The sequence below is a fragment of the Neomonachus schauinslandi genome, chromosome 4 (assembly GCF_002201575.2).
Source record: "Neomonachus schauinslandi chromosome 4, ASM220157v2, whole genome shotgun sequence".
NCBI lineage: Eukaryota > Metazoa > Chordata > Mammalia > Carnivora > Phocidae > Neomonachus > Neomonachus schauinslandi.
Window position 1 is genome coordinate 49271961 of NC_058406.1, and position 17332 is coordinate 49289292.

Consider the following 17332-nt stretch of genomic DNA (forward strand, 5'->3'; position numbering starts at 1 on the left):
TGGGTCTTGATTGCCTTCAGCTCAAAATACTCTACATGCTAATGGCATATTTTGGGGTGGCATATTCTCCCCTTCATTGCCATTTGAATAATTGTTTCAGATCACCATACTGTTCATTTTTTTAAGTCACTTTGTGTTGCCCAGGATTTATTGGGCTTTGAAAATAGTCTTTTTCCTCTGGTACTTAGCTTTGTGCTATGCTTTAAAACTCATGACTATCTGTACTTCCATTGTACAAATGAAAGATGAAAAAGTTAAAAGAATTGTAGGTGAGATATCATTATTTTATACATGTGTATGAAATGTCATCTTTAAATATCATGTTTTTAAGCTTACAATTCAACCAAAACATTGCAAATTAGCTTACCGGATAAGGAACTGCTACACAGAAGAGATTTAACAAAGATGGTAGAACTCTTAATTAACGTAATTTCTTATGGAAGTGCAAAAGGTGCAGAGCCCACATGAATGATATTTTGCTTTTAATAAGATCTTTGGTTATCCCTTACATGTAACCTAGCATGTCAGTTGATACAGTTATTTCATGGATATTCTTTTGTACATCTAGTGAGTTAAGCTTTTTAGTGTTTATTAGTCTTAGGCTCTGAATTCTGAGATTAGCCTTTACTTGATGATTTGCATTATGTAATTAAGCATTATATGCATCCAAGATGAGCTGTCCATGCTGAAGACTGAAAGAGCTGATACTGCAAGTTATGCTTGATTTTAGACAGATGGTTATGTCAGCTGGAATAAGTGTTCTGTGACTTGTTTAATCTTGTGACAAAATTGAGTTTTTCTTTAACTTAAAGAAAAAAAGGTGAAGGTTTGTTTATTTTCTGCTGCTGCTATGGATATAAGTTGCAATTGTATTTTTAGTACTTTAACTTTTGCCTATTAGGCATTATTCAGACTATAAACTGTGTCCTGAGCTTCTGGCTAAGATCATAATGGAGGACACGCAGGGCACTTAAAATCTGTCTTAGTTCTTTAATGTTATCTTACACGTAAGCAAAAGCAATATTCTACTCAAGTCACAAAGGTATAACCAAGTAACCACATGAGACCAAAGTACACAGAGTTTCTAGTATGTTAAAGCTCATGCATCTCCCTTGTTGAATTAAACCAGACGTGGTTTTATATCCGCCCAAATGAGAAGTCTGACCGGATTGTGTTGATATGCCCGGTTGATGGTAAAGATGTCTTGATAAGTTTTTACTTTTTCTGTGGGTGAGTGGAAGGTATTACTTTGAAGTGATTAACATTTAAATTCAATCCTTGTTTGTCTTAACATATTGTAAAGCAAAGCCAGATGTATTTTACTTGTAAACTGTAGATGTTTACATATAAAGTGCATATATTTCAAATTTCATTTCTAACTCATCATGTCTCTCTTCCCTTTAAAATAGTCCTTCACAAAAGCCCCTTCGTAATTTGGTCACAACTGGCCTTACATTTTACGTCAGTCTTATAAGTCACCTCTGATTTCCTTTACCTGGTAGACCCAAGTTAATGCATTTTCCTTTTTATTCATTTCCCTTTTACTTACTGGAACTGTGCTATTATTGAGGAATTTAGTAAAGTTTGGCTCAGAGTAGCTTCATTTTTTTTTTTTTTAAATCCAGAAAAGGTCCCAGACTCTACAGAAAATGAGCTGAAATCTAGATGGGAAAACCTCTTGGGCCCGGATTATGAAGTAATGGTATGTTAAAATATTATAATAAAAAAAAATGTCTCATTGCAGGTCAAGTTCCTAACATTGCAGTTTAAAGAAATGGGAGAGCCCAAGATTAGCCAGCTTGCCTTTATTTTTCCTCCTGCCTTTCTTCCCTAGTGGATCAATTGATGTTTTTACCTCTTTCAACATTTTAAGCTGTAAGAAGAATTAAGGACTGCGCACAAGTTTCAGTTATAATTAGCAGACACTTGGTTCAGGTTGAAAACAATTAAGTCAACGGTAGGCAGAAGAACCTTAGAAGACTTGCCTTTAAATTTACAACCTGTATCAGCTACTTAAAATTGCTGGCATTTTTATGATTGCTTTTATGATCTGTTTGTTTTATTGTACACTGAAAGGGCTGTGGATATTAGTCCTATGTTTCACAAAGAATCTTACAGTTTTATGAGAAAAATGAAAGAATGATTATCAAATGTATTAGGGAGAACAGGAAGTAATTTAGGTCGGGTATAAGTTTATAGCACCAGTGGTCCATTAGACTTCCTTTCACCTGTTACTAGATTCATTGAGGGATTGATTACATTCCCCGCTATGAATCCACGTGAAAGCAGAAAGCTGTGCTTAGAAAAGCTTCTACAGTGTTCACTAAATGCATTAGTAATAAAATATTCTATTAAATTTCTATTGTCATTCATGTTTTCTTACATATGTTTATCATTAGTACTTGTTGGCTGGTTGGAGATTTTTTTTTTTCCCAGTTCAGAACATACAACCACTATCTTACTGTCAGAAAATTTCTAGTGTCGTTAAGATGAGTTAAAACATTCCATTCTCTATTCTTGCTAATTTCATACTTTCGTTTGGTCCTCATGAACTGCTGCTTCCTTACTTCATAGAGTGCAAATGTTTTGTTATTAGGCTGTCACCTTAGCAAATAACTTTTTCTACTATTCTTAGTGGTTTGATATTCAAAGTAATTTGGTGTCCCAGTATTTATAAATGGGACGGTTTTGTGATGGGCTCTTTTTGGTTAAAATTTTATCTTCCTTATAACTACTCCTCCAAATTTATTCGGAGGAGTAGTTATAAGGAGTGAGAGCATAACATAATGGTGAGAAAGAGGAGACAGAATTTGAGGTTGGGAATTTAAAATGACAACTTATTCGTTAAGGGTTCTTGCTGTTTTGAGGGATGAGGAGCAGAAAGGAGAAATCAGGCAAGATAAATAAATGCATGCATGCACTCATGTACTCCAGTGTTTCTGATTTCATTTTTCTTCTAGAATCTACTTATATGAAATGTAGTACTTCTAGAAGCTTTAGTTGGATCATTGCTTAGCTTACCCCTCCCTCCAGCTGCACCATACTTTATTAACAACTTACAGATGCAAATCATCAGTAAAGTATTTTGCTTGCTAGGAATTCACTTCTGTCGATCTCTACCACTGAGGCTAGGCTAGGATTAAGAGCTTTAAGTATTCCATGAGCTTCTCACCAGGCCAGGTCTTTCTGTTTGTGTCCTTTCCAGCTATTTCTCCCAGGGAAATGGTGGAGTTTGCTGTGGAAAGTCAGATGCTTCAGTTTTTCCAAACTTGTCTCACTTAACTGACCTGGCAAATTTTGTTTTAAGGCCTGAATTTAAAAGTAAAAATGATTATACTCTTGGCTTTGTTAAAAGGATAAAATTTGTATGGACTCCTTACAACAGAGGATTATATTAAAATTTTAGGGGTCATGGATTTTTAAAAATACTGTATGTGTTTTGCCCATCCCCTTCTGGTTCAGCTGAGTAATATAGGGGAAAAGATTGCTATAGAAAACAGTAACAACAACAAAAAATATTCTCTGAAATTTTGCATTATGTATTATACTTCTGGATTTCAGAAATATTAGAAAAAGATGAGAATGCATATCAGATGGTATTAGCAATATATAGGGTTTACAGATTTGTTTTTAGAAAACCTAAGAAGAAATAAAGTTATGCTTTTACAGATATTGGAGATTTTTTTTCCTTGCAAATTTAGGTGGCTACTTTGGATACGCAGATTGCAGATGACGCCGAGTTACAGAAATATTCAAAGGTAAGCATTATTATTTTTTTTTAATGTTTTCTGTTGTTTGAAGAACTTTCTCTAAGTTCTCGTCAGAGAACCTAAGTTTGTTCTGTGACCGGAAGTTTCCAAAATTTAGTCTTAGATGTTTTCTGGAAATGTGATAGGTTCTCACTGTTATGAAAGGTGATGTTTAGATATGCCTGGGAAGAACACGGAGTGCCTGTGCCTCTTTCAGAAGCTAAAACCCTGGTTTGATGCTTTGCCCACCCTACAGGTAGTACACAGAGTAACATTGTCCAGAGTGCGTTAGCCTTGCAAACATTATCAGCAGAACTTTTAAAATGTTTCCTAGAAATCAAGACCACAAACATGGACTTTACAAAATCTTCTGGGTCTAGGTGTCTAAAGACAGAAAAGTGCATTATAGGAGGCATTTTTTCTTGAACTTAAAAAATTTTATAGCAAGAGCTTTATTTCTAATGGCAAAATGCCAGGAGGTGAAGGTAATGGTTTCCCTGAGCATTTTTAATTTTTTTCTCACTACAAATTGATTTTATAGTTCCTCTTCTGGATAATCAAAAAGGGCATTTGGTGCTAAGAGAAGGCTTCTTGGTGGCTTTCTCAACAAATGATGAGAACGGAAAGATGTTCTTGTTAGAATAGTTTCAGAATTTATACTATAATCCCAAATTGGTATATGAGTTCAGTCCAGCTTAAACTCTGCTGTCACATGCGCTATTTGAGAGGAGTTCTCTGTGTCCCATGTGGGTTTTGTAAGAAGTTCTCTCTTTAGATAGTTCTGCCATTTCTTTCTTTGAGTATTTGTGCTGAATATTTCTCTTCCACGATTTTATATTATATGGGCTGTCATTTTATAGGTTTGAATTTTCAAGGCTGATACTGTAGAGAGTATTTCTTTCCTCCTATGCTAACCTGCATTTTGAGTCACTACCTTGCTGTACCTATGGGGCCAACTGACCAAGCTTTTCTCTGATGGGCCATATAAAAGCATCATGGCACAACTTAGAATTAATTTTAAATTGCTTACAAAATCGTCATTAGAGCAGTTACTAATTAGTAATTCTGTCTATGCTGAGAGGGATTTAAGAGGATAGTAAGAAATATAAATAATTACCAAACCTCAATTGTTATTAATCACTGCAGTATAGTTTACTGATTACGTGGACTTTGGGGTCAAACTGCCTGAGTTCAAATTCTGGCTTATCCATTCACTAGCTTGCAAAATTATCTACATTCTGTTTCAGTTTTGTTGTCTGTTAAAGGGAGCTATTAATAGGATACTACCTACCTCATTGGTTTTATAGGGATTAAATATGCTGTGCCTAGAAGAGTTGCAAGTACATACTAGTATGTGTTACTATTTTTATTATCATTCATAAAAATCAATGATGTTGTCCCCTAAAACTGTTTTTTAATGTACACTGAACTCTTAGATACTGGATGTTTTCTATTTATCTGTCTTCCAGTTTACTAAATTTCTTGTGCCTAATCTGCTAAAGCCCATCTATTGAGTTAATTTTAGTTTTTGTTACACTTTTCTATTCTAGAATTTCTGTTCTATTCCTTTTTAGATTATATTCTTTGGTGGAATTTGTAATTTAACAAATCTGTATTTGCCATCTTTTCCTCTGTTTCTTGAACATATTAATCATAGCTTATAAGGACTTTAAATGGTTAATTTCAGTACCTGGATCAACTTTGTATGTGTTTCTGTTGTTTGATATTTTCTTTTGTTATTTGGTTGTCTCTTTCCTCATGCCATAATAATTGACTGCCCAACATTATTTAGGGCAACTACAAAGGCTTCGGGTGATGTTATCTTTGACCAGAGACTAGGGCAACTACAAAGGCTTCGGGTGATGTTATCTTTGGCCAGAGATTCATTCTTGTTTCCGATAAGGAGGTGTGTGTGTGTGTGTGTGTGTTTGCGTGTGTGCAGGGTGGGGGTGGGTGATTATCTCTGAGATGAGACAGAGGTACAGTTCTGGTAAGGTTCAGACTCTTTCTGGTTTTCCTTGCTCCTAAGACCTAGCCTTTCAGGTATTCCACACGAGTCAGGAATGTATACTGGTCCCTCTTCTTGGTGGGACTTGAACTCCAATTCTGTCTCCTCAGTACTTTGGGGCTGCTGAAATCTTTGTTTTTCAGAGTTTTCCCAATTGGCTTTTAGCCTCATTGTCCATATAGCTTTAGAACTCAAGAGACCTCCTTGGGGGAAACATACCTTAGCTCAGACTCAGCTCATCATGCAGTTCAGCTTTAGTTGTCTGTCCTCCTACGTTCAAAGCCAGTAAGAGCCTGTATCATCAGACTCTATGATAAGTAAAAACAAATAAATAAATAAATAAAAGATAATAACCACACTTTGTGTGCACATCTTAAAGAATGGCATTGTCTTTCTCCAGATAGATGTTCTGTCTCACCTTCATTTCCTAGTTCCTTGTCACCAGTCTTACTTACTTCATTTCTTTCCTGATCAACTTCTATGCAGTACACGCACAGACACACTCAACAACTCTGGTATAAACACATGGAAAAGCTTTGAGTTGAACAGACTTTCAGAACTAACTCATAGAAACTCACCAGTGCATCAGCTGTATATTCATTCATTACTCATTTTTTGAATACTTATTGATACCTACTTTGTGTGAGGTCCTCTACTGGGTGCTGGGGTTTCAGAAGAGAACAGAGGAAAAAAAAAATCTCTGCCTTGTAGAGCTTATATTTTCATAAGGGGAGATAAAAAATAAGTAGGTTACATTGTATACGTGATACATGTCCTGCAGAATTTAAGGCAGGGCAGATAAATAAGGAATTCAGGGTGGAGGATGGGTTTGCAATTTTAAATAGGTTGACCAGGGAAGACCTCATTAAAAAGGTGACATCTGAGGAAGCATTTTAGGAAGTGAAATAAATAGCGTAATTTTTCTTCTGTAGAATATGAACAATAATACTTATGTTGGAAGATTAAGTATAAATATAATATATGCCTTAATATAGCTAATACATAATTAATAATGCTAATATATAAGAATTGTTCAATAAATGGTGATTTTGTTTCCCAGTTGTGTGCTTCATTTTTTTTTTTTTTTAAAGATTTTATTTATTTATTTGAGACAGAATGAGAGAGAGCATGAGAGGGAAGAGGGTCAGAGGGAGAAGCAGACTCCCTGCCGAGCAGGGAGCCCGATGTGGGACTCGATCCCGGGACTCCAGGATCATGACCCGAGCCGAAGGCAGTCGCTTAACCAACTGAGCCACCCAGGCGCCCGTGTGCTTCATTTTTAATCTCTAAACTTTCAAAGTCTCCTTTAAAAAAAACTATTTTTTTCAAATTTTTATTTAAATTCTAGTTAACATATAGTGTAATATTGGTCTCAGGAGTAGAATTTAGTGATTCATCACTTACATATAACACCCAGTGCTCACTGTAAGTGCCCTCCCTAATATCCATCACCCAGCTAGCCCCCCCCATCAACCCTCAGTTTGTTCTCTATAATTAAGAGTCTCTTATGGTTTGCTTCCCTCTCTTTTTTTCCCCTTACCTTATGTTCATCTGTTTTGTTTCTTAAATTCCACGAGTGAAATCATATGGTTTGTCTTTCTCTGACTTATTTTGCTTAGCATAAGCTCCTTCCACGTCGTTGCAAATGGCAAATTGGATTCTTTTCGATGGCTGAGTAATATTCCATTGTGTGTGTGTGTGTGTGTACACACATATATATACGTATACACACCAATATGTATACACACCACCTCTTTATCCATTCTTCAGTTGATGGATATTTGGGCTTTTTCCATACTTTGGTTATTGTTGATAATGCTGCTGTAAATATCAGGGTGCATGTGCCCCTTCGAATCAGTATTTTTGTATCTTTTGGGTAAATACCCAGTACGGCAATTGCTGGATCATAGGGTAGTTCTATTTTTCACTTTTTGAGGAAACTCCATATTGTTCTCCAGGGTATAGCTGCACCAGTTTGCATTCCCGCCAACAGTGTAAGAGGGTTCTCCTTTCTCCTCATCCTTGCCAACATATGTTGTTTCCTGAGTTGTTAATTTTAGCCATTCTGACCGGTGTGAGGTGGTATCTCATCGTGGTTTTGATTTGTGTTTTCCTGATGACGAGTGATGTTGAGCATCTTTTCATGTGTCTGCTGGCCATCTGGATGTCTTTTTTGGAAAAATGTCTAATTTATGTCTTCTGCCCATTTCTTAACTGGATTATTTGGGTTTTGGGTGTTAGGTTTGTTAAGTTCTTTAGAGATTTTGGATACTAGGCCTTTATCAGGTCATTTGCAAATATCTTCTCCCATTCCATAGGCTGCCTTTTAGTTTTGTTGTTTCCTTCGCTGTGCAGAAGATTTTTATATTGCTGAAGTCCCAGTAGTTCATTTTTGCTTTTGTTTCCCTTGCCTCTGGTGATGTGTCTAGTAAGAAGTTGCTATGGCTTAGGTCCAAGAGGTGGCTGCCTGTGTTCTCCTCTAGGATTTTGATGGTTTGTCTCACATTTAGGTCTTTCATCCATTTTGAATTATTTTGAATTTATTTTTTGTCACAAAATGGTCCAGTTTCATTCTTCTGCATGTTGCTGTCCAGTTTTTCCAATACCATTTGTTGAAGAGACTTTTTTCCATTACATACACTTTCCGGCTTTGTTGAAGATTAGCTGACCATATAGTTGTGGACCCATTTCTGGGTTTTCTATTCTGTTCCATTGATCTATGTGTCTGTTTTTGTGCCAGTACCATACTGTCTTGATGACTATAGCTTAAAAAAAAAAAAAAGATATTTTAAAACATTTAATTATTTAATGGAAAATTGTTGTGCCAAGGTATTTATTTCTTTAAAATTTTTTGCCCTGGAAGAGTCGTCCATAATTGCACTATTCTCTTTTCACATTTAGTTGTTATCTGTATGTGATGACATATTTGTAGTACTAGTATGCCCATCCTTTTTTTTTTTTTTTTAAAGATTTTATTTATTTATTCATGAGAGACAGAGAGAGAGAGAGGCAGAGGGAGAAGCAGGCTCCCAAGGAGCAGAGAGCCCGATGCGGGACTCAATCCCAGGACCCTGGGATCATGACCTGAGCCGAAGGCAGACGCTTAACCGTCTGAGCCACCCAGGCGCCCTATGCCCATCCTTTTATGTAATGTATGTGTGAGAGAGAAGGGATGTGTACTTTTCCCACATAACATTATCACACATAATTTACTTTTTTTCTATAGTTTCTTAATTATAAATGTCCACAGATTATTTCTCTATATTGATGAGTTATGGTTTTTAAAATCCTCTTGTAATTGGGAGTTTAGTTCTTAACTCAGCAGCTTCCCATCCCCGCCCCCACAGTATGTAAATGAGCCTCTATCCTAGCAGAACCTCGCGGACCAGGATACTAAAGTTTGCACAGGTGCAATGACTCACCTCAAATTATACAGCTAGATAGTCACAGGTGCAGGGTGCTGTTTAGAGCCCATTCATTCATCTCTGAAGTATTTACTGAGTTCCTACTCTGTGCCAGACACTGCTACCAACGATGGGCAGCGAAATGGAAAAGGCCTTGGCTCTCATAGAGCCTAGACTCTGGGCTTGGGCAAGGGTATGATAGTAAGCAAGTGAAAAATAGCATGATAAATAGTTGTAGATTGTTAGGAGTGATGCAAAGGATTAAACAGGATGGTGACAGCATAACTGGGGAGGAGGGAGCATTTTGGAGAGCCAGAGAAAGCCTTTCTGAGCTCAGGCTTGAAGGATAAGGATGTCTGGAGCTGGGAAACTGGTGAGGGGCAGGTACAAAAGCTCTGTGGGAAGATAGGGCCAGCCAGTGGGGAGAATGGAAGTTGTTTGTTTCAGTTTCAGGGTCCAACTAAGTGAAGACTAGAATGTTAAATGAGGCTGGTGAGGAAGACCCGGGGCTGCAGCGCTTCCAGATCCATGGCAGTAAGCCTGGGCTTCAGTTGCCATGCCAGGTAATACTAGTGGAAGGTTTAAGCGGAGCAGTGTCAAGATCTGAGGTCAAGCTGTAGGTTTTTCTTCTGTCTCATCAGGTTTTTGATTAGGAAAGCCATGTTTCATGGCCAGAGCTGGTGTTCCTAAGGGTCTAGCTGTCTTCAGATGGTCACTCCAGTTTACTACCCCATTGCCACCGCTCTGAAAGAGATGACTATTCCAGAAGCACCTTCGTATATTACTGGCCAGTGTTCCTAGATAAGGTTTTCTTGTGAGGTAGATGAAGTTGTGGGGAAAGAGGGAGGTGAAAGCAATTTGCAGTGCCTTGAGCATTAGCTTGCATTGCTTCTAGGAAGCCGTTAATCATGACATGAGAATAGTTTTCCCGCATCTGGGGAGACTTGCACTTTTAGAGATGGCTCTCTTGGCAACTGTTTACTATTAAGATAATCACAGCACTGTGAGGGAGAAGCATTAAGCTCATTCCAGTGACCTTTCTGCTGGCCATCAATTGTGATTCGGAGTGAGCATTAGGAAGATCCCCAGCGTGGGAAACAAAAATAACATGTCCTGTTCTCTGGTTTTGACAAGACAGGCTGACAAATTTCACTTTATTTCCTTTCTGAATTATATTCTCTGAACCAAAGGGCGTTCAAACGTGCATTTCCCCCTTACTTGATACGAGCAAATCTAATTTTTAAGGCAGTGGGATGTACCGGAACCCCCAAGAGTTGCCGTGGGTGTTACCACTCAATTACCAGGATGGGTTCTTTGCTTCAAATACAGTTTCTCCTTTATTTGTCACAGCAGCTGTTTTCTTCTTTCCAATAGTGCTATGTGGAAACTGAGCGTCAGGCAGGTAAAGTGTCTTGCCCAAGATCATAGGCAGTTAGTAAGTGGCAAAATTAGGGAACAAATCAAGGGTTATCTGGCTTCTACACCTGTGCCATTTTTTAAATAAATAATATATGTACAAGATCTAAAATTAAAAAGTTACAGAAGTACGTCCTACAAAAAATAAGTTTCTCTCCCATCCCAATTCCCTTATTCTCCTCCCCAGAGGGAACTACTGTTAATGAATTCTCAAGTGTGTGATTTTACACTTTGCTGGTCTCTTGTTGAGTGGAGAGCACCAGGCACAGAATCAAGTAACTATAGTAACTGAGGTGCTTAGTTAGGGTAGGTGGCCTATCAGAAACAGGAGCTTTTTCAAAATACACATGTCTTTGGGGCGCCTGAGTGGCATAGTTGGTTAAGTGTCTGCCTTCTGCTCGGGTCATGATCCCAGGGTCCTGGGATGGGGCTCATCAGGCTTTCCTGCTCAGCGGGGAGTCTGCTCCTCACCCTCCCCTCATCCTTGCTCTCACTTGCTCACTCTCTAATGAATAAATGAAAAATCTTTAAAAAAAAAAAAAAAATACACATGCCCTATTTTGTTCTTCCTGACCAATATTCTAATTCTATAGTTTGTGGTGAGGTTCCTAAAGGAAATTGTGATTCTTTCCTTGCCTGACTCCACTGAGAACTCTACTGTTCAGGTATTGCTAAAAGGCCTTATATTTGCTTGAGGAAGGAGTTGGTACTTCCTGAAGAAAGATAAAGGAGGTTTATTGGGAGGATGGCGCTTGAAGTATACCCTGAAGAATGGGTTCCGGGAAATAACTGGATATTCCAGGTGGAGGAAATACCAAGAGCAAAGGTAGAACAAGAGTCATAAGTACAAAGTGTTAGATCAGGTGTCAAAAGCTCAAATACCGTGTGGGCTAGGCAGGTAACATCAGTGATAGTTAAAATGATAATGATAAACAAAACAAAATGATAAATGCCAATTGACTCTTGACCTTGGTGTTAGGCCACTAAAAAGAACCTTCATTGTATTTCTGCACAAAAGAGCACACAATGTGTATTTTTTTAATATTCAGAATTAAAAATTTTAAATGGGCGAGATGCTTATGCTGTGTTTCACTGTTAAAAGGTTGTAACTTCATTCTTGGAAAGTTTGTTTTTTATTTATGGTAAAATTAGTACTTCTTTCCCTCTAACTTTTAAATATAAGTGGCATTTAATATCTGTGTGTGTGTGTGTGTGTGTGTGTGTTACAAGAACCAATCATGGGACTCTTTCTGTCCTATTTTGAGTTTAGCTTTTTTGGAAGCATCCTCCCCCATCCTACTGACATATTTGTTCCTCTCCAGAAGGGTTTTTTTTCCCCCGAAGCAACATCATTTATATTCTCACTTGAGCATTCTGATATCTTGTTTTAGGGTCCTAAAAGTAGAGCTTTTAGCAAAATGAATGAACTGTGGTTTGCTTCATGACAGGTCTTTCCACTCACAGGTTGAAGGGCTCTAGCTTGCTTGGTCTCATTTGATCTTCATCATTTTAGCACTGACAGTAAATCACACAGTGGTCATACTTTTCCTTGGATATATTTCCTTGTTATCTTTTACTTGTCACATCAGGATCATGAAAACCCTGCCGCTCATTAACTTTGTAAATTTAAATAGGACCCCTTGCAAAGCACATTGAATAAGCATCAATAAAGCATAACATGGGATGTTTGTGAAGGCATCAATCATCTGTCTGTTGCACCCACTTATGTCATTTTAGCACTTTCTGCTCTCTCTCTAAGAACTCAGAATACCAAAGGGATGGACAACTGAAAGAGACAGATGAAACGGTTGATTTGTTGAGTTGTTAAATGCAGCTGGGACAGGTAATTAAACAGTCCTGCTCCCGCAGAGAAGCCTGCAGCAATGTAACATGAAGTCTCAAAAACCCAGCTGTACTCAGATTTAGATTCAGAACTAATATTAGGTAGGCCTCTTTCAGATTGACAGATTTCGTAAACATCATTTCTGGTTTATTTGTTCAGCGTGATTGAAGATGGAGCATGTGTGTTTTGTTCATGGTTTAAGTTTCTGGGGAGTGTGTGCTGTTTATAGATGTGGGAGAATCGCCTACGAGGGTACAGCCCTGTATCTGGAAGGCAAGGGATTCCATGGGTGACCCTCTGCTGCTGCTCTGTGCTCCAGCCTGTTCCTGACTTCAGCAGTTGCATGGGTGTGGTGGGGAGTAGGGTCAGCCACATGAATAGGTCAGGATTAGGAAGGGGGGATGAATGAGGAGACTGGATCAGTTCCCTCTTTAATCCTTTTATTTTTTATGGGGGCGTATTTTTATGTAAGTAGCAACAGTTTGTATGTACAGCAATGTCTTTGTTTTAATTTGGGTACTTTCTTGCAGAAATTGCCATCACCATCTACTCAGTTGCTCGAACAAAAATTTAGCCATTACCTCTTTCATTGACCTTCCACAAGCAGCCCCCTAGCAGGCTGTTTGTAGGACTGATGTGTTCTTACCCTTCAATTCTTACCACACATGTCCCCATCTCTGGGAAACCTACCCTGACCAACTTTCCAAAATGACCTCCACCAGTCATGTGTGGTATCTTGACCCTGATTAGTTCCTTCATAGCATTTATCACAATTAGTAATTATTTGGTTTTCGCTTGTTTGTTGGTGAATTGTTTTCTTTTTGTTGTTGTTAAAGATTGATTGATTTATTTGAGAGAGAGAGAGATTGAGAGAATGTGAGCAGGGGGAGGGGCAGAGGGAGAGAATCTCAAGCAGACTCCTGAGAAGCATAGAGCCTGACTCGGGGCTCAATCTCATGACCCTGAGATCATGACTCGAGTCGAAATCAAGAGTCAGACACTTAACTAACTGAGCCCCCCAGGTGCCCTTGTTGGCGAATTGTTTTCTTTTTTTTAAAGATTTTATTTATTTATTTGAGAGAGAGAGAAAGCACATGAGAGGGGGAGGGCCAGAGGGAGAAGCAGACTCCCTGCCGAGCAGGGAGCCCGATGCGGGACTTGATCCCGGGACTCCAGGATCATGACCTGAGCCGAAGGCAGTCGCTTAACCAACTGAGCCACCCAGGCGCCCGGCGAATTGTTTTCTTACTTGTTTGTGTCTGCTTGCCCTCTTGCTTATTTATTGTCTGTCTTTCACACTGATATTAATTCTGTGGGGGGTCAGGACTGTTTCTTTCATTCACCTTATGATTCCAGCTCATAACGCAAATCCTTGCACATAGTTTATATCCTATAAATATATGCTGCATATCATGTCCAGACTAGATTGTAGATCGGTGGTATGCTTGTAAATGTCTAGCTCTCAAAACAGCAAAAGAAATCAAACGAGGGCGCCTGGGTGGCTCAGTTGGTTGAGCAACTGCCTTCGGCTCAGGTCATGATCCTGGAGTCCCGGGATCGAGTCCCGCATCGGGCCCCCTGCTCGGCAGGGGCTCTGCTTCTCCCTCTGACCCTCCCCCCTCTCATGTGCTCTCTCTGTCTCATTCTCTCTCTCTCAAATAAATAAATAAAATCTTTAAAAAAAAAAATCAAACGAAAAGCAGTCCAAATTTGTAGTATTTACCAGTACCTGTGGTGTAAATAATCCCACCATGGCAGATTTCAAGCTACCTGAATTACATCACTGACACTAAGTTGGGAAACGATTCACAATAGCACTTCATCGTTTCAGATTTCTCTGTGGGAACAGAGCTATTTAATTACCTTGCCCAGCTTCATTTAGCAGCTCAACAAATCATCCATTTCATTTGTCTTTCAGTTCACCCCTTCAGTAGCATATAGAGTATTTAGATAGTATTTCCACTGTACATAGTAGTCCCTTAAAGAAGGTAGATAGTGTGGTAAAAATAATTAGGAAGTGATGGCTTTTGAATACTTATTAGATTTATTTTTAATATCATTTATTTAATTGTAGCTGTATAGAATTTATTTTTTAGTGATGGCTACATTTAACAGCTGACTTGCAAAATTCCTGAAAATTGAGCAATCTGTTCTTGCAAGCAGTCTTCATACCACTGGGGATGACCTATGGTTGGACATACTGACCACTCGGCTCCAGTGTTTGCTTCATAAACAAAGGAAGGGAGAGAGTTGGCAGACATGGATGGGTTAGTTTTTCTTTACAGAAACATTTGTCTGAGAGTTTTTATTTAACCTTTTTAACTATTAAAGACTAAAAAAAACAAAAACAAACCAAAAAAAAACCAAAATCCACCAACATTAATAAAACCGATGTCGTCTTCTGGTTTGATATGCATGATTTGGTACACTGACTTGGCAAGAGGATGAAGGGACCACAGTGAGAAATAAAGAAATCACAGAGAGGAAACAAGAGTAAAAACAATGCTAACCTTCCATTTAGAGCATTAGAACATCTTATTGCCAGAGATGGTTGTAGATCCTGAAGTGCTTGGTGGTCAAGAGCACTTAATTTTCAGAAAATTAGCCCAGGGCCAGAAATCCCTCATGCCTGTTTTAAGTCATTGAGGTCTTGGTGTGCTGGACTGCTTGCCACTTCACATTTGTCTGTGTGTATATAGTGGGAAGGAAATCAGCCCCAGATGGTGTCTGAAGCCTGTAGAACTCTGGGGATTCAGAGCAGATGACTAAGGGGAGGTGACAAGCTCAGAGATAAGGGGTCACAGGGAATAGGAAATATGAAGGAAAGAACCATGTTGTAGATGCACTGCCATGCTGTGTAGGGTTTTCTCCTTATCAAATATATAGTTAGAGGGGGGCCTGGTATTTTTAGATAAATAGACTGTTGATATAGGAAATATAAGTCATGATTAGTACCATTTACCACATTTGAGTTTATATAGCCTCAATGAGAAATCATGAGCTCCATCTTTAAAAGTCAAGGGAGTAGAGTTTGGTGAGTGCATTTGACCTTTACAGCCAACACCACCGGGTGTCATCTCTTTACCTTGACATGGGCTAGAGTTTCTTAACCCTTGACTCATATCTGAGCCCATATGAATCCTTCTAAGCCAACAGTGTCAATCCTAGGATGGAATAATGATTGCCTTCCTCATTACATAGCCACCCTTCCCCAACTGGAAATTGTTCCCACTAAAGTTGGTGAGATGGAAAAGGAGTTCTTTTTTTTTTTAAAGATCTTATTTATTTGACAGAGAAAGAGACAGTGAGAGAGGGAACACAAGCAGGGGGAGTGGGAGAGGGAGAAGCTGGCTTCCCACTGAGCAGGGAGCCCTATGCGGGGCTCGATCCCAGGATCCTGGGATCATGACCTGAGCCAAAGGCAGATGCTTAACGACTGAGCCACCCAGGTGCCCCAGAAAAGGAGTTCTTGGGTGAGGCATCATTTTTCACAGATTAGTTCAAAAAAATATTTAATGAGTCCATGTTTTGTGCCTGGTACTATTGTGGGGTCTGAGGTTATAGAGAGAAGATACAAACTTTGCACTTAAGCAGGGGGAACAATCAAGAAAATAGAAATTCTAAACACAGTAGGTTATGAGCTGTGATGGAGATCTATACAAGGTGGTCTTGGACCCCAAACAGAGGCACATTAACTCAGATATCAGGAAGAACTTCCTGGAAGTGACACTGCCTTAGTATTGAAGTGTGAGTGGAAATTAGGTAATAAGGAGGAACTAGAATGTTCTGGGAGATGGGAAGCCCTGCAGAAAAGTGAAACCTAGAATCCATACTGGGAACTATAGAAAGTTTGGAATGCCTGATGCTTAGAATTGAAGGCAGGACTGTACATCCGTCTCTCTATCCCTCGGGAATCTGAAAGGAGAAGAGGAGTAAGAGCAAGAAGACAAATTATTCGTATTTTATTGGTGGCTAGTTTTCCCATTATTGTCCTCCATTGGGACCTTGATAATCTGATTCAAGAGGTGGGACTTTCATGTCAAAATAATACTTGATGGAGGATCAACAGCTGGATATGCCCTTGTCAGGTCTGATGTTGTTGCTTTGTGTTTTGCTACAGCTGCTGCCGATTCATACTCTGAGGCTTGGCATGGAAGTGGATTCCTTTGATGGGCACCATTATATCTCTTCAGTTGCTCCAGGTGGTCCTCTTGATACACTGAACCTCCTGCAGCCAGAGGATGAGCTTCTTGAGGTAAAATTTCTGAGAGATAAAAGACACAGGACAGTAATTTCTGAGTTGTAGGAAAATGTATTTTTACTAGAAATACACTGAATTACATTACTGCCAATGTAATGTGAACTACTTACATTGAAAAATAGTTGGGGACTATCTTTTCTTTTTTTCTTTTAAATTTTATTTTATTATGTTAGTCACCATATATTACATCATTAGTTTTTATGGGGACTATCTTTTCAAGTATACAACACAGTATTGTTAACGATAGTCCCTAAGTTGCTGTAAGAGTAGATCTTAAATGTTCTTACCACCCCCCCACCACACACACAAAATGGTAACCATGTGAGTGATGAATGTGTTAACTAACTTCATTGTGACAGTATTTCACAATATAGATGTATGTCGAATCATCACATTGTACACCTTAAACTTACACAATGTTGTGTGTCAATTTTATCTCAATAAAACTGGAGAAAATGAAATAAAGGCAAAGAAAAATACAGCCTATGTAATGATAAAGAAAATAGATAATATGCTTTCAGTTCATTTTTCCCATCTTTTGGGACTCCTTAGATGTTCTTTTGAGTGCTTATTTAAGTGATTGAGAAAGAAGCTAATGTCCTGTTTTAGTTTAATAGCATAATTAGGATTTTTTTTAGCAAATTTCTTTTC

At 38.6% G+C, this 17332-nt stretch overlaps 1 protein-coding gene across 1 annotated transcript in view; it reads left to right on the forward strand.

Annotated features, from left to right (window-relative positions):
• Positions 1-17332, forward strand: part of PATJ (PATJ crumbs cell polarity complex component) — a 350706-nt gene that overhangs the window by 51482 nt on the left and 281892 nt on the right. Inside the window, exons 13-15 of the mRNA XM_044914529.1 lie at positions 1626-1702; positions 3702-3758; positions 16541-16675. Of these exons, the coding sequence (XP_044770464.1) occupies positions 1626-1702; positions 3702-3758; positions 16541-16675 (269 nt within the window). The remainder of the gene's footprint in view (positions 1-1625; positions 1703-3701; positions 3759-16540; positions 16676-17332) is intronic.